The sequence below is a fragment of the Calonectris borealis genome, chromosome 15 (genome assembly GCF_964195595.1).
Source record: "Calonectris borealis chromosome 15, bCalBor7.hap1.2, whole genome shotgun sequence".
NCBI classification, from domain to species: Eukaryota; Metazoa; Chordata; class Aves; order Procellariiformes; family Procellariidae; genus Calonectris; species Calonectris borealis.
The window spans coordinates 7,217,241-7,243,768 of NC_134326.1; the positions used below are offsets into that span (position 1 = coordinate 7,217,241).

The 26,528-nt window shown below is 37.5% G+C and overlaps 1 protein-coding gene across 3 annotated transcripts in view; it reads right to left on the bottom strand.

Annotated features, from left to right (window-relative positions):
- Positions 1-26,528, bottom strand: part of TENM2 (teneurin transmembrane protein 2) — a 541,337-nt gene that overhangs the window by 477,020 nt on the left and 37,789 nt on the right. For all 3 annotated transcript variants that reach the window (XM_075164115.1, XM_075164114.1, XM_075164113.1), the window contains exon 2: positions 17,350-17,625. In XM_075164115.1, coding sequence (XP_075020216.1) covers positions 17,350-17,625 — 276 coding nt within the window. The remainder of the gene's footprint in view (positions 1-17,349; positions 17,626-26,528) is intronic.

The following is a 26,528-nucleotide window of genomic DNA, read 5'->3' on the forward strand; positions in this document are numbered from 1 at the left end:
ACAAATGTACTACATGATATACGATGAGAGAAGCATAAGGAAGCACCATCACCTCTTGCATCACTTTCAAGCACTGTTGGTGACACCCTGCTATTCAAATAGGCATCTTGTATTTTCACTCAAGTTTTAAGGAGACAGATGTCTAAAGCATAACACTCCAAACCGGACTTAGAATTTCTGTCATAAAATGCTCACATCAAAAAAGAAAATAAAAAAGGAAGCCACTCACAAATTTCATTGTAAAAATATATATCACAAATAAGATGCTGGACTGAGCAGATCACACAAATTCTGTATATCAAGGGAAAAAGTGTGAGCCTGACACGACAGTATGCCAAATTCTTGTTAATTTACATATTTTATACTTCAAATCCTCGGAAGTCCAACTCATTGCTCCTGCCTAGTTATTTTCTAGGGAAATCTTTTTTGCTAGTAGCCTTCGAGCCAACACAAGCAGTAACTCACCTGTGTCTGAACCAAAATGATTATTTCATTCCCACTGATAAATGTACAGATTCTGCATCTACTTCTTAAGTCACCAAGTATCTCTTTCAAATCCAGTGTGAAGTGGGAGAGCAGCCCAGGAGCAGTGATCAATGGACTACTGGCTCCTAATCAGTCATAGGGGCCAATAAGTGTGCTGGGTTTGGCTAGGATGGAGTTAATTTTCTTCACAACAGCTCGTTTGGGGCTGTGTTTGGGATTTGTGCTGAAAACAGTGTTGATAACACAGGGATGTTTTCGTTACTGCTGAGCAGTGCTTACACAGAGTCAAGGCCTCTTCTGCTCCTCACCCCACCCCACCAGCGAGGAGGCTGGGGGGGACACAAGGAGTTGGGAGGGGACACGGCTGGGACAGCTGACCCCAACTGGCCAAAGGGATATTCCATACCATATGACGTCATGCTCAGCATGTAAAGCTGGGGGGAGAAGAAAAGGGGGGATGTTCAGTGTGATGGCGTTTGTCTTCCCAAGTCACCGTTGCGCGTGATGGAGCCCTGCTGTCCTGGAGATGGCTGAACACCTGCCTGCCCATGGGAAGTGGTGAATGAATTCCTCGTTTTGCTTTGCTTGCGTGCGTGCGTGGCTTTTGCTTTACCTATTGAACTGTTTTTATCTCAACCCACGAGTTTTCTCTCTTTTACTCTCCCGATTCTCTCCCCCATCGCCCCGGGAGGGGAGTGAGCGAGCGGCTGGGTGGGGCTCAGTTGCCAGCTGGGGTTAAACCACAACAGTAAGATAACACAGCCATGGCTACCGCAGAAATACTGTACGGTTTGGTTCTGACTCAGAAGGTGAAAAACACTGTTCATTTAAAACACATGAAGCTTCATCTGGGACTCTGGGGCATATTATGTTCAGCGCACTACAACAGAGCTGAACAAAAAGAAATCCTGTATATAGTCAAAGGCACGGTGGAAAACCACAAGTGGCGAAAAACCAAAAAATAAATAAAAAACAGGTTTCATCACCCAAGTCCTAAGTATACTACGGAACTGATTTATTGCTACAACACTCTTCTGCTGTTTTAATAGCTGTATTAATCTAAGCATTAATCAAAGCAGCTTTTGAACCAGGGTTTGACTCCGAACTCACGCCCCCTCAAACAGTGACAGCTCCGCGTGGCGCTGCCCTCCGTGCCGCTGGTTACAGCGCGTGGCAGGACAGCGCGAGGCAGCTGCAGCAGCTGTACCAGCTCCCTTTTCTCTACACCATGGGCAGAAAGGGGTTATATGAAGGTTGTAATGATGTAAAAAAAATTGTTTTAAAAGTTGCATTTTAAGCTAATCTTTTTTTAATTTTCTTTTGTCCTGAGACAACACAGCCAAAGCAGAGGCTGCTGTACCCCTAAGGCTGGATGCCTGCCTTCCGCCTGGACAGAAGGGCTCTGGATAAAACCTGCACAACTTGCAACAGCATACGGACATTTTTTAACATTATAACACTGCAAGAAGCACAACCAGCAAGAACGCAGAAGCATTCTGTAACGCTGTTAAATTAAGTACGTAAATAACATATAACCCCACAGGGGCAAAAGGAGAGTTCTGATATGGTTGGACAATCGGGGCACAGGAAAACGTGCAAAAAGTAGAATCTGCAAGATAAGAACAAGGGCTGTAGAAGAAGCAGGAAAGATGTCCAGAGGAACATGGTCCTTAAAATAAGATATGCTATGCTGGTAGCCAATGAGATGCTTGCTTTTGGGGGAGGAGGACAAGCAGCATAAAAACACTGAAGAAAAGTGAAGAAAGACAGGGAAGATGAAGTTACTCACTTTGGTTCCTGCTCCTCACTCGCAAGATCTCTGCAGCCGGCGGCCTGCCCTCGGCAGCGAAGGGCGCAGGGGAGCTCAGCCACCAGCTCAGCCCTGGGCGCTGCACCGGCACGGCTGGCTCAGTGCGGGGCTGGCGAGCACCCGCGCTGCAAGCGTGCAGTGAGTCATGGTCGAGAACTAAATGTTTATTGTTAATGAATATTGATCTGGTAGAGTCTTGTTTTGAACTTTCAGACTGGCTGGTCTTTCAAACACTCTCCTAACTAGTACATAACCATACTTCAGCTGACACTGAGTTTCAACGCAGAAGTCTGTTCGCTCCGGGAGTTCAGCAGTCGCAGGCGGGAAGCGATGGTCTCCGCAGACTAACGCCAGGCAGCTCAGCTCAAAGCGGTACAGGCTGTGCAGGTACCTCTGCCGATGCAGAACAAGATAAAGAGAGACAAGGTGCAGCGCAATGCTGGGAGAGCCTCAGCCGAGGGGCTGTGCAATACCGTCACCCAACGAAGGGCATCCTGGATCGGGACGCAAAAAGCAGGAAGGCTCGGAGGCTCACTAGACACTGCTTTACGTTTGAATGTGTGAACGCGGTTCATTGCTGCCTGTTGTGGTCGCATGTCAGAGGATGCCTGGGCGACAGATAATAATTCTTATATAACAAAATCACCATGAGATAATTTTTCTTCCAAATACTTGATTTAGAGTATGAACCAGTACTCAAGCACGTGTTCAACCTGCCTGATAATCTTGCTATTCCTAAATAAAGGCTGCTTGGCAAGGGTTTTATATTATCTCTTTAATAATAGCAGCTGAAATGAATTTACCTAACAGGATGAATCTTTCATAGAAATTCGTGTACAAAATTATCAGAATCACCTACTGAAATTATGTTTCAATACTATAAGAAAAAGTCTGTAAAAAAACCTGCCTCTGTCATTTTAATTCCTCAGACTTCAGAATCTCAGAGTCAAGTATTTTGAGACCACCAGTATACAGAGCTAATTTCATCAGGTTTGCAACCATTTCCCAGACTGATGAATACTTTCTTGTGCACAAATAAACGGAGCACGGACTACACGTTAGTACGCTCAGCACTGCTAGAATTGTGCATGTTTATTCTAGGTTCCATATCTACAATCATCACGTTTTTATAGCATTGCCATAAATTCACAATTTGTATGCATGCAACCCCAAATTTTCCTTCATTATTATTGGTAAATCATAATAATGAAGTTACTCTCTGATTATTTCTCAAAATCCTTCTTAAAATACCATTAGTATTATTTAATCAAAACTTAAATGGACTTGCAGAACCAAGCTTTTTGTTTCTAATTCTTGCAAAATTCCTTTGAATGTTAAGATTTACTAAACTTGACTACAACATATTGTGCTTATATAAGCATCATAACCGCTCACAGAGTTGTGGAATTTACCTTGCCTTCCATAAATAAGTAAAATAGATCTTGAAAAATCAGATAAACTGCAATGAAGACTATAAGTTTAATTACAGTGTATCTTTCTTCCGGCGGACGGGCAGGTAAGGCTTTATCTATGAACCTCATAAGGAAAGCTACAACACAAACTCTCCTTTCCTGCTGCTAGCTGATCTGTTAGAACAGGTTTCACTGTATTTGTATTCTGATGCAAAAATTATTAACTAACCAAATGATAAATCCATTCACAAATGCATTCTAAGCATGAATGAATCATACACGTGCTCACATGAAAAACATGAAACAGAAATTACCATCGTATTAGGTGTTTTGGTCCAGCATCTGCCTTTGGATACATATGTCTCATTGCTATGGAAGTCTGTTGGGTTTTTATTAAATAGCAGAAGTTTTTCATAATTACAGAGTCAAGTCTGATGGTCATAATTCCTGTCAGACATATGCAACTTATGTCCATACTGAAATATGTTAGCTAATTACTTTCAGTTTTAAGAATCACTTTTTTTTTCTATAACGAAATTAGAAGAAGGTATAATTTTATTCATCCTGCTTGGTATACAGCTTATACTGCACAGGAAGACTCGAGTGACACCAAAGGCTGATGCTGGGCTTCTAAACAGTCATTGCATTACTCCTGATTATTTTACGTCAGGGCATGCTACCACCTCTGTAAATACAATAAAATATCTGATAAAATAAGGTATTTGAGATCATATCAACAATTTTTCTCCTCACACTCACCCTGACACAGTCCAGATTTCTAACAACTGCGTATGCTACAGTACTTGTCTGTTGGCTTCTAACAAACTTCTGAAAGTATGTCTTTAGGTCTATGTCTATACTAATTTCAAAGTCACTGTCTACTTTCTCTTCTCTCTCCTTGTGCGAGTTTGTACATCTTTATAATACCTTCTGATTAATTTATCACACAGTAAAGATTTAAAAAAATCATTATCCTTTTGATCTAAAAATCCTTATATTTCATCTTTAATATGTTCTTTTGAGAGGATCTTTCTGGAGAAGTTGCCACGTCTGTTTTACTCCTCTGAGACATAACAGCAGAGCTCAAGTAAGACTTCAGGAGCTTCAAATCACATTTAAAATTGTTTGAAAAGTTTTTGTTTGTTTAAAAAACCCATTTTTTTCATGCTAAGAAAAATGAGAGTACTATTGCAGTACATATGGCACAAGAACACTAACAAAAAGGAAATACATAAAACCAATATTTGAAAGAGTGTCAAAATTTATCACCACAGAAGTGATTTGAAGCATTTCTAACATGCAGTTATTTCGTGAACTAGACTCAAATAAGGAGGGACAAAAGTAGAGAAAAGAAAAATATTGATTTCTTCAGATCGTTTTTCTAAGATGGTCATTATTTCTGTAAGATGATCTGTTCCTCGGTTTTTTTAAGCCATGCAAAGAATTCATCATACGTAGGAAAAAAAAATAACCCTCACTTTGCACATTCATACTATAATATTCTGCTTTATAAAGAGTGCTTTTAAGCCATCACGTGTCATACAAAACTAGGAAATTATCTGGAACCACATTAAAGTCTTAAGCTCAAGGCACTATGTTATATTAAAAAGAAAAATGCAGAAAGGGAGAATAAATGGTTTTTCAGGCAAAGACTAGCAAATGCTGTAATTTTTTTACCAAGACTGAAAATGATGGGAGAAAAATATGGTGAAAAATACCAGTAAAAAAATGAAATACTTGGGGGGGTGGAGGGGAAGGTTAATATAAATTATCAGGGGATTGACCAAAGCCATAGAAAGCATACAGCTACCTGGTATACCTCCCTTACATTTCACCATGTACAATTATTTTTCTTAATGATGCTGACTGTGAAGTCCTCTGAATTACGTTCAAATCTTCCCCCCACAACTCCAGCCTTCAAGTTAAAGCACTGCCGTGCTGATTGCTCCTGGGGTGTTTTCTCAGGATCTTTAGCAAAACAGCTGGACTCAGGATAAGATAAAAAATACTGATTATTAATGCCTGCCTGCTGTGGTTATAGGTCCATCTTCTAGCATTTATCATAGGTCTCTTATTTATCTTTTTCTCTTAAAAAAGAAAAGCGCCACACAAAATATCATAATTGTCATCACACCAGGCTGCCTTCATCTGTCCTCATATCTATGGAAGTAAAATGTAATTAATCAGTTCAAACCACTCAAAAATCTGAAAACATAGGAGAAATTCTGCTTTTAAATTAATAGAAATGTTCAGTTGAAAAGATTAGATGGCATTCTGTCACCTAAGACAGCTGATACAGTGCTCCATTATGTATAGAATGTCCTTACTTCTGGGTAAGGACATTAAGTCCACAAATAGAGAGTCCACAGGGGAGAGGACAATGAGTCCTGATTGAGACAGACAGAAGACAGGCTTGGAGCATGATCCAATCCCAAAATTTAGGATTAAACTGAATACGGGTACCCATCTTCAGATACTCTTAGGGAAGTCAAATTATAGGTCAAGAAATAAAGTATCTCAAAGAATAAAAACTGGCTAAGTATCACAGTAGAAGTGGTCTTGAAGTATGCAGTAATTATCCAGAAAATTAAAGCTGGCAAATTAATCTAGACTATCAAGACTCAAGGAGTCTTTGAACAGCTATCCAGGGATATATTGACAGGACTGGGCAGATAAGGTTTATTATTTCACTATTTAATACCAGAAATGTAGAGAATGCCGCAAAGGAAGGAAACAAACTGAATTATTTACATATATTGTTAGCTTTCGAAATAACTATGAAATGCATAAAAATGAGAAAGAAAATAAAACTCCAAATATTTGTATCCCATTCACAAACATATAACACAAATACAAGTATTCAATTCCTAGCAATCTTGTGGCATTCCCTGACACATTAACTCTTCAAGGCCAACAGCTTAGAAGGTTTGCTATAGTGAAAGAGGTTATTAAAGTGAACATCAGCATTTATAAACAGATGAAAACCATCAAAACTTATTCTCTGTATTGCTATAGCATGCTTTTGAAAAACAGCATACACACGTGGTTAGTAAAAACATTTTTGATGGCAGACTACTTCCCTGCACAGGTGTGTTGTTGCACTGGCTGTCCCAAACCTAAGCATTTGATGAGTTCTCTGCAGCCTCCTTGGACTTCTCTTTCCTTTGCACCTCATGTCCCACTACTTGTTCTCACCCACTCATCTTTTCACACTGCAGGTCACAGTCTTCTCCTTTACCTAATCCTTCCTACCCCCCACCGTCTTTCTATGCATTGTACAAACTGTTCAGAAACAACTTTTTAACACAAGTGTTAGTGATAATGTGTTTTACTTAGCAAAAAGAAGTTTAAAAAGGAAAAAAAAAGCGAACTACAGAAGACAAACTCCACTCTGTTACGAAATTATATCCATTCCCTTGTTTTGTCCTTCTTCACACTGTAATATAGGTTAAAGCTATAGCATTATGTGGGAGATACAAAAATAGCATATGACTCCTTAAAAATAACTTTCCTCTTTTGAAAGAAAACTGGAAAGAGGAGTAACTTCACTGTAGTTCATCTTATTTCAAGTTTACTGAATAGAAGTGTTCTAAGGAAAACTGATAAACCCATTTCTTATCTAGTACCACTCAAGTTTTTTAAAAAAAAAAACATTTTTTTCCCCCAGGAATCGTGATTACTCATTCTTACAGCTCAGCATCTGAGGAAACAGAAGCTATATTTTCACTCTTGAATACTAATTTGATGTTGAGAAAAGTCCCTTAACCATTTGTGTGAAAAAATCCAACTGCTACCTTTCAGTATTTCTGAATGACAGTCATGGCTCTAAGCAAACAAATGATGCTCACATATTGTGCCTTGCCTACAGGCATGTTGTTATAATTGGATGATATTATGTCTTCTTACAAGATGGTATCTCAGTTTCAATAGGGCAAACATGGCAAGGAAGTATCAGTTTCCATAGGCGCCTTGAACTTCCTGGCAAATGCAATGTCATCAACTGAACGGTCTTCCTCTCCGTATCAGCAATGCGCTACTGGAAAGCCTTACAACGAGTTGAACAGTCAGCAACTTCTGAGATACTTGTAACAACTTCAGAAATCACAAAATTTTGACAATTCCACTGAATTGTTGCTCAGCTGTAAAATCTATCCCAGAGAGATGTTATTTGAAGGCCCTCAATAATACCAGCATGGTTCTTAACAATTAAAAAGTAAAAAACCTACCAAAACTTCCTCTTCAATCTTAGCCTATAGGAAAAGAAGCTTGATAAGTTCATATTTTTATTTCATTTACCTGGATAGCTGCATTGTGGGAGCACAGAGAAAATACCAAAGGACGGAAGGTATAAATATGAGTTCATATTGCATCTAAATGCAGTCTGATATACTCTGTGAATGAACTGTACCTGTGATATATTCCATGAATCAACTCAGTTGCTCAGAGACCAGCTTGTGTAAATCTCTCTCTCAGACCCCATCACCTGACCACAGATGGATAATCACTGTGCAACCACAGACTTAGGACAGGTAGGACAGGTAGTACATACAAGTCTAAGGCTCTTACACATTTTTAGCATTAGTAAAGGGACCTTGAACTGGAGGCCTTGAGGAGCCAGTAGAGTATATCAGCAACTTACTTTGTAGTAACTGTACCTCTTTCTGCGACTTCATTCACAAATAAAACTGCCTCTTCTTCTGACACCAGCGTTGTTCTGCTGCACAGTACTAAATATCTAGAAACTTGAGCTGATTTTCTCAGTAAGAAATGAGTGATGTAGAGTTTGTATGCAACTACAGTGTAAGTGGTGTTAGTTAAATGTATTTACGCAACAAACCCAAGCGGATAACCAGGAAACAGCCCCTTTTTAGGACTTGGTTGTTCCAACTATTGCTTGATTTCCTGAAAGCAACAGCACCTGAAGAACTGAATCTACGCACAGTTCTGCTGCCAGTTGTGCTCATTACTCTCCATAAGGCCACTTTTTCTTGCCATTGCTTTACACAACTAAAGGAAGAGGTAATGTTTAGAAGCAGTACCTCTTCCAAAATTCAGTGGTTTTTAGCACAAGAATGTGGAAGATCACAGCAATGGCACCCTCTGGTGACAAACAGTAACACATTATAATGAGATAAATTATTCAGCCTTATTTAAAGCTACTGCTTCATGTAAACCTATTACATGGAAAGCATTCCTACAGCAAGTTGCAAAATGTAGGCGGCTATTTTTAAGAACAATGATAACTAGCCTTCAATAGCAGGCAACTTTACTGAAAAGGCAAGTTCTTCAAAATACTTCCATCTCTCCGGTATCATCGTATCTTCCTTTTATGGGTTCTAGTCTAATCTGATGTCCTTCAACCATCAGATAGACAAACTATAAATTGAAAAAATGGTCCTCTATTTTTATCATAGATAGTACTTCATGTTCACATATGGTTAAGATTTCAGCACGGTCTCTGTAGTGCTACCAACAGCTTTTGAGATGTTGAAGAACATTGATGAGAGGTCTGTGAGCCAAAGACTTAACAGGCGAGTGTTTTGGAAGTGGACAAACAGCTGCTCGGTAAGAGATCTTTCACTTGATTCGAGAGGCAGAACTTCAGCCTTTCTGAAGCATTGCCAATCATCCCCATAGCTTCTTAAAGCAAGAATGTCAGAGAGTCAGCAATTTCAAATGCTACAGAAAGACTGAACGAATATATAAAAATATTCCCTTTATCAATGTCAAGGAAGGAGACTATCACAGAATGCGTAAAAGCTTAAGTTAAGCAGAAAGTTGTCTTTAATCCATGTGAAACATAGTGAAATTAAAAGTAAAGAAAACAGTTGATTTCCAGATTGCTCCTATAGTATCTGACAGAAGAAGTCCAATTCTACCAGGAGCTTCTGCAAAAAGAGTCACAAAAAAACTTTATGGGTAAAAACATAAAACTCGGGCTCATAAATGAGATTTCCTCTCCTCTGATCTAAGAAATGGATACGGCACATCTTTATCATTAACTACTTAAGAACGAAGTAAAAAGTTTTTTAATAAAAGAGACTAAAGTAATAATAACATCTCTTGAAACTCGGTAATTATGGGATTATTTAGTTTTCAACAAGTTCTGTTTATTCTAATATACACATACTAAAACTTTGGCGCTAAAAGAGCTAAGGTATAGTTTCCTATCCATTTTCTAACTGAAGATGAATTCTATTCTACCTGAATAGAATGTTACATTTCAACACCACGTTAACAATCAATTCAAATACATTGTCTTTGACAGGCTGCCAGATTACTGGAAAAGAATAGTGTGAAGAGCGTAAACACAAAGCATATCAAACAAAACATTTAGAAACAGTAACAATACTTAAACAGCCATATATGTGTGTAGTTTTACATGTATGGCACATAGGTGTTCACTGTACTATCAAACTCTGTCAGACTCAGGCCAAGCTTCATAAATGAAGGGTTGACTAGAAAAAACCGTATGTAACTTGACCTAATTATGCATTAATCAGTGAAATATGCAAGTCTTTGTAGTTAGGAAGATTATTAATAGTGGGATATGCTACATGAGCAAAGGTGCCAGTATCTGGCTTGACAGATTTAGTGGAGGCTTTTGGTAAAATTTAAGAGTCTTTTGAAAGGGAAGACAGAAAATAAATTCAGTGTATGGTTTCCTGTCATGTGTGCTTCAGTTTACAAGGGAAATGTGAAATACATATTTTTTTTATTTCACCATGATAAGTTTTGTTAAACACCAGGTACAGGCAAACCTTCCTGCAAAGACTTTATCGCTCATCAGCTACTCACAATGCATTTATTACCAAGCTGGATTAACTTTATCAGATACAAATCTCTGTTATAGAAAAGCATAAAAAGGCATTATTCTAACTCAGTTATACTTTGAACAAAGGTGCTGCTGCTTGCTTACCTAGGTTACCTATACCATCTAAGTTTGCTTTACTAAAACTAATAATTGACAAACTGAACGATGTGCTGTAATAGGGTTCTTGTTAAACATAGTTTCATCATTCCTCTCTAGCACATGGAAAGGCTCACAATTAAAATATTAATTGAAAAATCTCATGGTTATTTTGAGAGTTTTTTTAGAAAGCTCTTCACGTTGTGACCTTCACACAATGATGTAGATACAGCTGCACGCAAAAGCTCTTTCCCTATGAATTCAGGAAAAAGGAAGATCACAGCTAGCCTCAGTGGTTTATGAACCCAGCTGCTGCAGTGTTTTCCAGGTAGCCTTAATGCACCAGCCTATATTTCTGTTTTCCTCAGTTTCCTGGCTAAATATTGGATTTCATTTCCCAGGTCTCAATTCCTGGTTGCCTTGGTTCAATTATGTAGGCGGCATTCATATAATCCAAAAAAGTCACTCTGATGAGAGAAACTACAAAACAGGACACAGCTTCAGCCAGGTCCTCGTGTGGTATACGGACAAAAAAGCACAATGGTCACGGCCCAGCAGCCAGAGCGTGGTATAGACTCTGGCAGAGGCACTGAAATCACTCAGAGAAATGACAATTTACAAATTTTACAGACACTGAAGTCCTGACTCAAATGAATGGGCAAGAAGATTACAGACACCAATGGTATAAGACCTCACCACACCATGCATAAGAGATTTTTTTTTTTTTTAACACTCCATCCATTTCTTCTATAATCATGAGGGCTAGAAATACATATATCTCTGAGAGAATAAAACCTGAGATCCTGGTGTACATCTCTCCGGTCATCACTGAACTGACTGGAAAATCTAATGGCTGCCAAATTGCTGAATGCCAGCTACAAGCAACTGAATGTCAAGATGGCATTTTTTTTTACCCTTTTAGGTCACCTAAGCAGAGCTGTCACTCTTGCCACATCTACATCCTTACTCTCTAGAATATCACCAAACACTGTGTTCCAGATAGTATTTATTTAGCTCTTTCAATATACTTGTATGTTTAGCACGACTTCCATTGCACCATCCTGCCTACACTACAGTGTTATTGGCTTATATTAAAATTGTAACAAATGTTCAAAATTTTATGTACTGTCATTTCATATTCTTGTCTTCCATGAGGCTTTAAAGTTTACCAGTACTACATATCCATTTTTTGTCCTTAACCCCATCATCTAGCCTCCCCCTGCACTGAATGCATAAGCCATTTACCTGGACAAAATTGTAGCTGATGTGTAGTTAAGTCTTTAAAAGTTGTTCCTGCTAGTCAATTCCCTCATTAGGAAACCACTTCCTATCAGAAGTGCCCTCAGGTTTTGAGAGCACATCAAAATTGGATCCACTTAAGCAACCGAGCTTTGATACTGTGCTTAATGACTTTCTAAATTTGTAATTTACAAAGTACTTTACAAGCCTTCCTCCTAAAGCAGAGATGAAGTATGCCCATGCACGAGCTAACCTCCCTAGCACTCCTTCTTAAGAAGTCTAGTTGATGTATGACGTACGTGATTCCATTTTCTGAGTATATGACATTTCATTTAAATCTCATCATTTCCTTAGGACCATCTGGACACTTTCTCAGTTACGAACAGATCGTACAACTGTGGCAGCTCTTCCTCTCTTTCATATCTGTCCCTCCTCCTGTTTCCAAGCTACCTGGGTCGATCTGGGAGGGAAATGGGCACAACGTTCCCAGGCAGTACTAATAGGTGAAATTAGCACTCTACTATGCAAAATACAGTAAGTCTACAGCTTCCCTGCTTCTTCTTGTACACAAAACATAAATATACTATCTCAAAATGATAAGGACATATTAGCTTTTTTCCCCCAATTAAAGACTACACAGATCTGCTCCAACTGTATCACCACTGTTTAAACACCCCATTTTAACAAGGGAAGTATTTCCCATAGGCAAAAGTGAATATTTCTTAGTGGGAATATTTAGGAAGCAACCTTAATCTCCCACATTTTTAACCCGACCAGAATTCTGTCACCAGGAAGGTTAAAACCTTCTACTTTCAAACTGGTCTTACCACTCAGAGACATTAGCATGCATACAACAAAACCAAAATCTTCTCAAGAGTAGACTCACAGTTTCATCATAACCTTTTCTGCAAATTATGAAGTGTGAAATAGAAAGCTGAATAAAAATTGAAGTAATAAAATATTGAGAAAAACATGTCAAAATTAAAACAGTAAAAATAAGAAAATAAACTCGTTGGCTGTCATCTGATGGTCTGGTGCCTCTCTGTACACTCCTCTGATGCGGTAATATCTTTCCTTTTCCATTTTAAATCTAAGTCTGTTATTCAACAACATCCCAGGAAAAGCCCAGATTATACTGCTCATAAAATTGAAGCAACAATAAAATATGAGGTCAGTTTGAATTATGGAGTGGTTTTTGTTCGTTTTTTTTAAGATTTACTTTACATATGCATTTGAGAAATTACTACATGAAATCACCACTGAAAACTTCATAGCAGGGTAAAAAAAAGGAAAATATAATTTCCCTATTTTTTCATAAGATTCAATCAGAAGTACAACACATAAATACAGTTTCTCATATTTTATCTTACAGTTTTCTCGACTTCATTTTACTTTATTTATGGTACTCTATTTTTTTATAATAAGCAATATGCACATGTTATTGTCTTGTATTCAAGGTTTTAATTACTACAATAAAAAACACCATCAAAATAATGTGAAAAAAATAATAGAATTCGTTGTCACCAATATGTCTGGCATATAAATATTAATGGATATTGAACCTGAAAATATCTGTGACGCATTCTACAAAACCTTTCCATGTGACTTGAATCCTCACACCTGATGCTGGAGACAGGCTGGCTCCAGTGGAGTAGGGAACATCTTCTCCAGGAAGAAAGGGAGATGAAGTGAGGAAAGGGGAAGTGCATGGCACTACCGGATTCAACGTCAGGACTCTCCAGGTTCATTCCGATAATGCACCACGTTTCCACACCTCACCAGGTACGGCTGGGCTATCAACACAGAAATGGCTCCATGCGTTCAGATTTGCTTTTCATAGGCATTATCTACAAAGAGCTACCAGAATCACAGTATTTTATTGTGGATTTCTTTAAAATATACACACAGATTGCCGCAGTACGACCTTGAACTATTTCCCTTGTTTTGCTGAAGTTTGGTATTGCTTTATTTCTTCCCATTCATTCTGGTCTTGCCGCTCAATTCAGGATCACTACTAGTAAGATAAAAGCATTCCTTGATCATCTTTTTTGGTCTGACATTATTTTAATAACATGGTTTCAGTCCTGGAAGTTCTCCTCCTCCCCCGAGACACGGTTTTTTTCTTTTCTGACACACAAATGTAAAACAGAAACATCTCAAGTGTTTGATATTATAATATCAGAGTAGAAATCTCATTATAAACATTTTATGTTATGTCCCATTCTACCAGTGATATTATCCATTATATACAATAATGGTACTAATACAAAAAGTGTCAAGGTAACAACCTTCTACCAAAAAAACCCTCACCAACAGCATTCCCTGCAAATAATTTTCTCTACACAGCTGGCAAATGACATCAGAGGTGAGCTATATTTCTAATTGACTTTTTACATTTGTATGTATCACAAAAAGATTAATTTACTTAAATCTCACAACTCAATACATCATGTTGAATTACAATTTGGTGACAGATTTGCTGTTATATATTCACATTGCCATGTCTGAAGAAGAGAAGGCCAGATCGAGACAGTAGTAAAAGCTGCGAGATAGATAAGAATTTAGAGCCTTATCAGACTCGTGAAAATAAAAGTGTTGCTTTTCAAACTGGATCGTCAATAAGGTGTTTTGTTAGGAAGAATTTTAGTATACCAAGTAAAACATTGAATTTAAATGAGTTTCCATTATTTCAATTTATCTATAAGCATTTCAAACCTGCTAATATTTCAAGGTTCACAGAACCCTAATTTATGATAAAATTAAATCATACTAAATCTAGAAGTGCAGAAAATGGTCATAAGCTTTGTGAATGGACTTGAATGGGAACAAAATCATATTGTTAGAGCAATTTTTAGAAATTAAGCCTCCCCTGGGCTACTTAGAGTTGTACTAAAAGTGACAAAATAGGTTTAATATTACAAGAAAAGTGAGAGTATGGTTTGTTTTTTGGATTTTTTTTGTGGTTTTTTTTTTTAAGTACAATGATATAAATTGTGATAGCATCTCAATATTAAAAAAAAAAGAAAATCACCTTTTGGATTTGAACTACTGTTTTGTAACCCAACGGTTGAACCATATCAGGGGAAAAAGCTTCAATGGTACTTTAAACAAATTCAGTGGTCTATGCATCATGAGTTCCCTCTAATATTGCTAGGCATAAATGGATAAAATCTCACACTAAGAAATGTCTTGTTTCATGCTGGTATACTGCAAGTCTGAAACCATATCAGAGAGTGAATTTCTCTTGAAGTATAGATTCTTGTTACTTCCTCTTCAAGACGAATACCTAGCAGGCTATTGATCTGCTTCTGAAGGACATAGTGTTTGTTATGTAGGAAATCACTACTGGACACAAGCATGAGAAATTAATGATGGTTTTGTAAGTGTCCACACTCTGGTGCTGAACCAGTGGGGCAACTGTCAATCTATATGATCTTCATAAAATCAGTGATGTGAAGAAGCATTGATTTTTGAGCTAACCAGGATATGTGAGAGAGCAAGACTAAAAAGTTTACTGAAGTTAACACCTCTGTGTATATAATAGTTGCTTCATACTTGCGTGGTTATTTTTCTTAAACAACCAAACATACAGAAACCCTTATCACAAAAACCTTTCCAAGTAAAAATGAATTCCATATACTGGTTTGTTTCTTGCGTCTGTTTGATCATGTCCTTCTTTCTCTTATTAACATCATTGTTAGAAAAATTACCTATTCAAAATGAATTCACTGCACTGTATTTCCAATTACTTAATAATTCACTTATTATAAGGAGGAAAATGAAATGCAAGCAAACAGCCTCATTCTTTTATCAATGCCTATGACAGTATGTATGAAAGTGGGTCCTGAGATTAAATTTTCCTCAGACAAAAGGTGTGGCATAGTGCTTCCTCTGAAATGGAGACAATCACCTCCAGAGAAGTGAATTCATGCTACAGAAATGAATCCAAATTGTTCCATAATGCCAGAATTTCATTAGTTAGGTTTTTTATATGAAATTATGCACAGTAGCCTTATCAAAACTATACTAACGTCAACGGAAGTTGCCATATTTTCTGTGAGTGGTATTATTAAAAAAAAAAAAAAAAGAAAAAGAAAAATCAATTAATCAGTCACTGATTCTTTTTAAAATACTGGCTTCCTTGTATGCACCATTATTAGTAAAGATACATTTCCTCTTTGGTTTTGATGAAGAAATGTATCCTGCTATGCCTACGGAGAGGAGATATTACTTGAAGATTCAATTTAAATCAACAAAAAAAGGCTGCTGTTACAAACAAAATCAATTGCACTTTTCTGAACTTTTTTCTATCAATATAAAAACTGTAGTTCAGTTTTGCCTTGTTTGCTTTGACAAGCAGTTGCTTCTGTTTCTAGTGCCTGGCACACCAGCTTTGCTGAAACTGAGACAACTGTTAGTAAGTGTGGGGAGGAGCCTAAAATAAACACCTAAAACAAAAATCCTCTTCTGATAGGCACCCAACATGTAACAAATTAAATTTATCACAAGTAGTATGTGTAGCAGGGGGCTGGTTTCATTAGCTGGTATCAGCTGCCTGAATAGTTGCTGTCAGAGTATAACGTTAGGGAGATTCCTCTTCACCTTCTCAGAATAGCAAGTATCAAAACCTTTAGTTCATATTTTAACTAAGCTGAGTTTGCACCTTCACCACCCTATAGGATGGAGGACAAATTCCTGTGAATCCATTTTTACTATTTTTCCTCTTCAGTTTAATTTAAAAATATGTGAGCACAGAAAATTCCCCAGGTAAAAATTTTTAGCTGATACGTATGAAGAACATGACTGGTTTATATGCATTGGAAAGGACAGCTGGCTTAATGCAGTTTACTTTGAGAATCAACCAATGTCTAGGTGTTTTGTCACAAATGATTGTTGCACTGTCTAAACTCTCATTTCTATGAACTTCATAAACGACACTAAACAGAAGTGCTTTGCCTCAGCCTGATGCATAGGTTTGCTTTCTAAAAGCCCCCCAATACTTACCAATAAGCAAACAGCAAATTAATTTTATTTCTTTACAACTTCAAAAACATGAAAAAACACAGAAAACTGAATCTGATTGTTACAAATCAGCACCATTGTTACAGCTACTAGCATATTGTAGATTATGAATATTACTTCAAGCTGTGTATAAAAATCACACATGAGAAACTATTTCTCTTAAGAAATTTCTTTCTGCTTCTCATCATTAAGTTTAATTTAATGTACTCTGAGCAGGAACTTCTGTGAAAGATTATTGCGTGGAAAGTAAATTGTAAGATAAAACACAATATATATCATATTATATGATATACATGTAATAGAGTTTCCTGGTATTGATGCTAAAAAAAAAATATATATTAAAAAGCAGCTTTAGTCAAACTGAGAAAGAAAAGTGAAAAATTCACCTTTAAAAGAATGCTCATGTATTTTTAAGTATGATCACGTTCTCATACATGTGCATTAAGAATATATTGAAGAAAAAGGCCTACCGTTTTCCTCATCTGACTTATTTTCATTGTCGGAGTCGGTAAGCGTGAGCGCTGAGTTTTCACGACTTGACAGACCAGAACTTCTCCTGGATTTGATCCCTCTTCCCCACAGCCTGATGGCATGCTCTGGAGACATTCCTCCCTCCGTGTCTGAGTCAGCATCAGAGCCGGTGCTCAAGGAATAGCCTTGATGGAGTATTCCTATGTCTGAGCAGTAGCCACTTCGATGGGGAGAGGGCTCACAGATTCCTAGTTCTGCAAGGGTGAAGTTTGTTCCTAGAAGGGCAATTAAAAAAAAAAATTTAAAAGCTAGGGGATTTATTTTAAGTTTTAAAATAACAGACCTTTTTAATTTCTCTTAACTATGCTGTATGCCAAGCCTTTGTAATGAATTACATACAGAGATCTCTGGTGCACAGATCTAGCAAGACTTAACTAAAACATATTGAATATAGTTAAAATGAGTGAAATATACAAAACAAAAGTAAGAAAGGTCTCTAAATTTTAGGTTACTATTTTGGCCCCAAATAATTAATCACTTAGGTATGTGATTAACATAAAGCTCATGACAAGTGCTAATGACATGACCTGCTTTATTATGTATCTAACTTTATATTTGTAGGACCAGAGCATGAATTTCGAAGTTGAGCATTTGATTACTCAAAAAGAGGATTTTTTTCTTATGAAGCTAATCTTCTCATACACAAGTCTTCCACAGAGATAGGATTTTTTATTCTAATTTTCATATAGTTTCCTATTTCATAGAAAATAAACATTTATTTGGGAAACCAAAGTTTACAGATAAGGATCACTTGAAAGAATGCAAACCTATCAGCGATGTAACATGAAACCTTGTCACCAGTTTTGCACTTGTACATTTGGTGAGACTGGTAGTTTAATATCTGCTATAGAAATCAAGATAGACCTCATAATCATTGTACTTGTTTTCTACCATTTTTCACCATGTTCAAGAAGAAAGTGTGCATCGACACCAAAATCAGGAGGTCACTGGGTTTAAAGGCAAAACTTTCAGGAACAATGTCAAAACATGTGACCTTTAGCAGTTAATAACGACTCAGTGGACAAAGTCTCATACATTTTTAAAGCACATGGAGTCCCCCAGGGTTCTCAGAAAGTATAGACTTGCTGGCTGATTTCTGCTTATGTATTTGTTTCCGACAGTAATGAACAGGACAGTAAAAAAATATAGGGAAATATTCACTGGTCTCTAAGGCTTTCAAAGGTTTTGAAAAGCAAAGTGATTTTAGCTTTGTTACATTGGGCTAAAAATGAAGAACAAAGACAGACTGAAGTCGCTGGGAGTATAACTGCCAATTATTTAATTAATTTCTTAATTTACAGGGAAACTATATCTGTGGTCTGCATTTCTAAAATGGTAGTTTTATTTTGTCCAAAAGCAGTTCAAATTTTCTCCTCTTCCTCTACGTATTTATCAGAATGAAGCTATACAGTGGAAGTTCATACACTAAATAAAAAACATACTTACATGTCTTCTATTAATAAAGACGTTAACCGGATATTTTTTTTTTTTAAGTATTACAACTTCTTTCACAGATTAGCCAGGAAAGATCATACAGTATTAAATCTATCTGGTTCATCTATCTATCTGTATCAGCCCTCTCCAATCTCACACCTAGCTGTTAAAGTATTTTTTGGATATGGGATGTATGCATACAGCTACAGAAAGTAAAACTGGGCCCTACTTAACATTTATTCCTAGAGCTATCAATTAAAGGAAGGTGATTAATTTCTTTTAGAAGACTGAGCTACGTCTTCATCCAGCAACAGCTCGTCAGCAGCACAGCGCATGACGAGAGGCAGGAGACATGCTCTCTCCCACCCCTCGGTTAACCAGTAAACCGGCCAGCAGCAAGAGAGTGGCCAACATCAGGTAAAGAAGTATCACCGACTGGATGCTTCTAAAGAAATGGAGCATTTAGTGGCAATGTTTAAAAAGTATGTAAAAAGGCTGACATTAAAAAAGTCAGCTCTCTTTCATCAACACCAAATTAACCTGAACCCTCCTAGTTAGGAGTATATTTTAAACTGCCTTCTAATATTTATTCCAGTCATCAGAAATTTTGTGGTTTAGTCAAAAGCAATTATCTGAACAGTCCTAAAAATGAGCTTCTCATGTGCACTTCAGTCTAGAGACTTTTTGTCTTTTTTTTTTTAAATAAGCAAAGAACTCTAGCATGACACTTAGATGAAACAAAGTTACTTTTAAAGAAAATGTAAATTTTAATCATGTGCAATATCAGTAGAAGACCTTTAACAAAAACAGCTCAATTGATTAGAGTTTTGTTTTAGCAATATTAGCAAACTAACCTTAGACTCGCAAAAAAAAAAGGTCAAAATGAACCCAAAATATAAAATATATATAAAACATGGAGTGAACTGAAGCCTATTAGCCCCACACTTTTTGACCCTCACAGGTAGAGTGCATGTTGACATTAGATACACATTAAAATTACCAAACTTATCATGAAAGTGAAGTTTTTGAAGTTTTCTTGTTTGCTGCTGACATAAATGTCTACAAATACACACCAATTATGAATATATTAGTTTAATTAAGCTGTTTTACATACACGGTAAAACATTTTAATGATATTCTGTGGATTTTAACAGCCATTACAAGCCCAGATGATTTCACTCTGATTAGCATCCTGTATTGACGTCAAAATCTGACTATGACATCTGATGCAAAAAGCAATCTTCAGAGAAATTCTTACTTCGTCTGAGGAAAATGGTAAAGCAAATGAAACTGGAAGGAAAAACAGTATTCACAGAATTCATTCATCTATTTGAGTTTTATTATCTGGGAACTTGGCATCTTCCAGAAATGTGGAGGAAAAGGTTCGAAGACTGACCAAATTTAAAAAATTTGAGAAGTGGATCAGATCAACTCAATAACACAAATGGAATAAGCCTCTGAGCCTCTGGGAGAGGATTTTCTATGCTGCTTCTCAGAAATCTCCTTACAGTCTTACAACAGAAAATCTCAAGCATCCTGATGATAGACATGAAATATTCTAGAAATTTCCCTCTCTAGTAAAAACATGTTCTCCTCTGGTAGACTCTAAATTTGTTTTATTCATTAATTTTCAGTGTCTGCTTCTGCAAAATATTATTTAAGAGTGTTCTGTACGATAGCATACAACGGCAGAATAACTTGTCCTTGGATACCCCACGTAAGAACATGTTTTGGAGATGTTTGTCACATCTATATAGATCCCTTTATAAAAGCATTTTTCAGATATATATTTTATAACTAAATATATAAAAACGTAGCTATATGTATATATTATACTTCCTGATATCTTCATAGCTCTTAATTAACTGTAAAATCTGAGGAAAAGAATATAGAAACACTATAGTTATGTTATCTAGACCTTTTCTTGATCTGGATCATATTCTCCTACATGCCCCGTTTCCCTGAAATGAAACTGCCCACATCTCTTGAATAACATATGAACTGCTTTCACTAATATAATATTCTCTTATTTGCTCAGCCATTATTGCGCATTAAGGTATTAGTGGCATTAGTAGACCACCCTTGTAAATTCAGATAGAAGATAAATATAGTCTGGATGCACAGAAATCATTTATCTAGTAACTCACAGCAGAAAGAACCCTACTACTACTTTGCAAATAAAGTATAGTCTCACGAACAATGAGAATATATCTAAACCATTTCACATCCACTCATACTGGCAGAATACTCCATATGGGATCCTGATGACAGAAATGTCACCAAGAATAATGCAGCCTTCCTCGCCCCCACTGCCAGTAGAAACTACAGCACCTATGAGCTGGAGCAAGGAAACACAAACACAGCCTGGCCTGGGGTGTCTCCTTCAAGAAGTATCTTCCTTACAGTTCTTTAAGTGATTAGGAGATCAAGCAAATGGAGACCTTCTAGAAGAAAAGCAAAGGAAGCAGGGCAGCAGTACCTGTTGCTTGCCATACCCTGGGAATTAAAATTGTACTGCCGTGTATTCACAGAAAGAAATCTGGTCCATGAGCTAAAATGTGCTACTAGCACTAGCAGTCAAGGCAGACAGAGGGCTTCTTACAGTGTCATACAGCATACTCTATCTCTAGGGCTTGCATGGAGTTGAGAGTAACTGCCTTTTATTGAAACTTCACTTGCAAAGTAGGATGGAAAGGTGCAGGCACAATCCATTCCTGCACATTCAAAACTTCAGGGTGTTTTCTTCTAGATTCCTGTAGCATCTACTACCTTGCTGGTGACACTAAGTGAAACGAGATAAATAACATCAGATCCTTATTGGTGGAAAAGAAAGAAACCCCTTTTTCTCGAAGAACACACCACCAAAAAAAAAATTACCAAGGTTTTTTACTTTTTCATATGCAACAGCGCTTACTAGCTGTGCTGGTTTTGGCTGGGATAGAGTTAATTTTTGTAGTAGCCAGTATGGGCCTCTTTTGGATTTGTGCTGAAAACAGTGTTGATAATATAGAGATGTTTTCATTATGGCTGAGAAGTGCTTACACAGAGTCAACGCCTTCTCAGCTTCTCATGTTCTACCAACTGAGAAGGTTGGAGATACACAAGAAGCTGGGAGAGGGCACAGCCAGGACAACTGACCCAAACTGGCCAATGGGATATTCCATACCATACGACATCATGGTCAATATATAAACCAGGGGAAAGCTGGCCAGGGGGCTGCTGCTCAGGGATTGGCTGGGTGGTGAGCAATTGTTTTGGGTTTTTTTTCATTTGCATCACTTGTCTTTCTTGGGTTTTATTTCTCTCTCTTTTTGTTATCTTTCTTTTCATTACTTCTTAGTAGTAGTAGTATTAGTATTATATTCAAATTATTAAACTGTTCTTATCTCAACCCATAAGTGTTCCCATTTTTACTCTTCCGATTCTCTCCCCCATCCCATTGTGGGGGTGGGGGGTGTGTGAGCGAGCAGCTGGGTGGGGCTTAGCTGCCTGCCAGGTTAAACCCCAACACTAGCCCCCATCCCCGTCCCTTCATCCCCACTTGCAGAAATCACTAGACCATTTTCATTAAAGAAAATCAGTTAATACCAGCTGCTCCCTTAAGGTGTATGTGAACTCTCATACACAAATAGACCAGTAGTATACTAGTTTAGAAGTGTAATACAATGTTGATCACATTGCCCATAATCTACATGCTGTGAATAGTCTCTCAATAGAGTAGAAAAGATGTTTTCCTTTTAATTAATACATTACTTCTATTATCTTCTGAGCACATTTTCTTTTCTAGAATACTACTACTTAAGTTACTTAGTATATGAATGCTTACTAAAAGTGTGTTTAATTCAATGATGTACAATTCTACTCATTACCTCAGCTAAGACTAGAAAGCATTACCATAGAAGCAAAGGTTATTTTCACCTAACCTCTAGGCAAAGGTCTCATTTGGGTAATTACTAATTGCAGGAATTACCCTTCTGAAGATTAATCTAATCCAGCTGTGATCACTACAAGATGCCTCAGAGGAAGATATCTGAAACCAGTAATGCGCAGATATGATAAATTTGCCTTCAACACTACATCAGCAGTTCAAAACTGGGCTAAGTCTAAAATCAAAAGGATAAATATCACTTAAATTCTTTGCTACTATAATCAATTACAAGAAGTAAGGATAACAAGAATACATTTATTTAAGACATTCCATCCTTTCTCAATTTTCTGTTATGCTCATAGCTATAATGATTTTTGCTAGCACGAGTACCACAATTTAGCTCCAATCTGTGGTATATGAAGAGGTCGTTCTTTTTAACAAACTCTGATGCACACTTAATTTTTCTCAATTCTTTATGAATTTATTATATATTATTCTCATTTATTATAATGACAGGGAGAACAGATTATTACAATCTCATTTTTCTATCCACTTATGGTACGTATTTTTAACATTTACCCATTTTGCTCATCTTCCTTATCCAGTAACTGCCATTTTTTTAATCCTTCTTTGTATTTCACCTGTTTGAATACTATTCTTTTCCCATGGCCAAAGATCCTGTTCTACAAAATGTTTTACTTAATTTTGTTTCTAATTCTACACTATCAGATACTCCAAACTGAGACTCCAAACCTAAGCTGAGGGATACACTACTGTCTTCGTGCATTTTTTAAGCTTTTCTACTATTTTATTTACGATTTTTGAAAAAAAAAAAAATTAATGTAAGCTCTTTCCTTTGTAAGCCCTCTCCTCCGCCCTTGGTACATCATTATAAAATACACTGCACCTTTCTGGTGGTTTAAATATACTTATATCAGAAGTATCTTTTCTGTGCAACATACAGGCATTTTAACCACGTAATCACAATGAATAGCCTCTGTGGCAAATTCAATACTAGCATGAAACATGGCTGGAAAATTCTCTCTCTTAACATCATTGATATTACAATGACTGCAATATTCCATCTCTGAAGAAAGCACAAATTCAAAAAGAAAAGCACAAGGAAAAGATAAGCTCTTCTTTCACTGTGATCCCTCCAAGTAGAGGAAACATCCCATGGTTCGGGAGGCCAGGTAGGAAAGAGGAGATACTAGCCACTCTAGCCACGAGACTCATCAACCTACAGCAGGTTTCTGGGCTAGGTTTTCCTCCCCTTTATAATACCCACAAAGTTGTTACATAAACTGAACTGTTTATCTGAACTCTCCTAACACTCCTATTTCCTAACTCTCTATCCTTTTTCCCTAATAATAGTCCCTTGGTAGGGCGGGGAAGGGGCAGTGTAAGCTCCTGTGGAACAAATTCGCCACTGATCAAATGCTAAAAATACCCGAGAACGGATTCCTTAGAAAATAACAATAATGAACAAGCTATACCTTGTTCTAGGTTTTAAAATCTATAGCTGGGATTTAACAATAGCAGGGCTTCCTTCACGTTTCTATTATTGCTTACTAAGAAGATGAAGGGATGGAGAGCAGCCCTGCCCAGAAGGACTGGGGGGTACTGGTGGATGAAAAGCTGGACATGAGCCCACGATGTGCGCTCGCAGCCCAGAAGGCCAACCGTACCCTGGGCTGCATCACCAGCAGCGTGGCCAGCAGGTCGAGGGAGGGGATTCTGCCCCTCTGCTCTGCTCTGGTGAGATCCCACCTGCAGTGCTGCGTCCAGCTCTGGGGTCCTCAGCAGAAGAAAGACATGGACCTGTTGGAGCGGATCCAGAGGAGGCCACAAAAATGATCAGGGGGATGGAACACCTCTCCTGTGAAGAAAGGCTGAGAGAGTTGGGGTTGTTCAGCCTGGAGAAGAGAAGGCTCTGGGGAGACCTTATTCAGTACTTTCAGTACTTAAAGGGGGCTTGTAAGAAAGATGGGGACAGACTTTTTAGCAGCGTCTGTTGCGATAGCATAAGGGGGAATGGTTTTAAACTAAAAGAGGGTAGATTTAGACTAGATATAAGGAAGACTTTTTTTTACCATGAGGGTGGTGAAACACTGGCACAGGTTGCCCAGAGAGGTGGTAGATGCCCCATCCCTGGAAACATTCAAGGTCAGGTTGGACGGGGCTCTGAGCAACCTGATCTAGCTGAAGATGTCCCTGCCCAGGGCAGGGGGATTGGACTAGATGACCTTTAAAGGTCCCTTCCAACCCAAACTATTCTATGATTCTAAGATTCGCAGATGACATATTTTCATTTAAGATTATTAAATTCCAGGTATTTTGCTAGTCAGGAAAGCTAAATATTTTATAACTAAGCAAATGTTAACTTCAACTCTTAATGATGACAAATCTTACTCTTGTAGAGCACATTTGTGACAAAGGCATCAGGGAATGGTGTATAGATGTTACTGAGAAGTATGAGAATACCACAGAGGTCTTGATGCCCATCTCCCACGTGCTGTCACCCAGCCCACATGCGTGTACAAACATACATACCCCACTCCAGTAATACTTACTACCATTTAGAATATACATGTACATTGTGAAATTTTGTTATAAATACTAACACAGAATTTTTAAAATTCAACAGAAACACAATGGTTTTCTTGAAAGAGAAACTCTGGCAGCCTCGGTCCCTTCTTGCAGCAAACTGACTAGAAGCAGCAAACAGAAATTCATACACACATTACAACACGTGGTTTGAATTTGAAATATATTTTCTAGCTTCTCTCATCAATGACAGCAAAATCCTTTAATTGTCTTTTTTATAATCCTCTTTCTGCCTTGCTTCTTTCTGACTCAGAGATCCTCAAGCCTAATACCAGGATACAGATGTTTCTCTTTTTGACAATAAGTCTGTTGACAGTATTAATATAGCAGATTCATTTCCACCTAAAAAAAATTATAAGATTTCTAAAACCAGGCATCTAATGAGATTTCACTCTAGCTCACAATATTATATAATCTTTAGTTTTGTAATCGTATTCTATTTTTGCAGTAAAATTTGCCCCTTCAGTGACTGTGGAGCTACGCTCATTTTTTTTTAACCTTCCTCATTCAGTCTTTATATACCAAATAGAGAATACAGTATTTTTAATTACTTCATACACATTTTCTATGGCTGTGAGGTGAGCTTTTATCATCCCCATTTTATAACTTTTAAACTAAGGAAAGGGAGAATAGAACAGCTTCTTTCCAGAGCACACACTAATTTTGGTAGAACAGGTACCATCCAAAAATTATATTTCTGGCATCACCTTAGAGCAATGAACTTCTTTTTAATGATATGCTGGTTTAGGGCAAAGTATGCATTTATTGTTTTCTCCTCAAATGCCAACGTTGATTAAGGACAAAATCAGATTTGGAAGGACGAGAGCAGGGAGCTAGGTGGCAAGCATGATTATTATCTACCCAACACAGCCCAGGTTAAAATGTAATTCTTCAGGCTAACGTTTTACTTTCTTAGGCAGTCTTTTATTTATTGTAAGCTTTCCAACTTTTCCAAGCTCTGAGGAATGGTAAAAGGAGAACAGCTTCATTTATTACAAAGTTAATTCCTACAGATCTGTCCATTCTGAAACCTGAAGGAGACAGGGAAAAAAAGTATGCAATTCTGTAAGCAATTGCTCTGCTCTCCTCTGCTGCTTCACCCTTCTGCGTTCTGCCTAGGCGCACTTCTCCTCCTCCTCCTCGCTGATTAAGTGCCAGCAGAAAGCAAATTCAGGGCTGAGCCTCCCCTGTCATTCCCCGTGCCGGTGC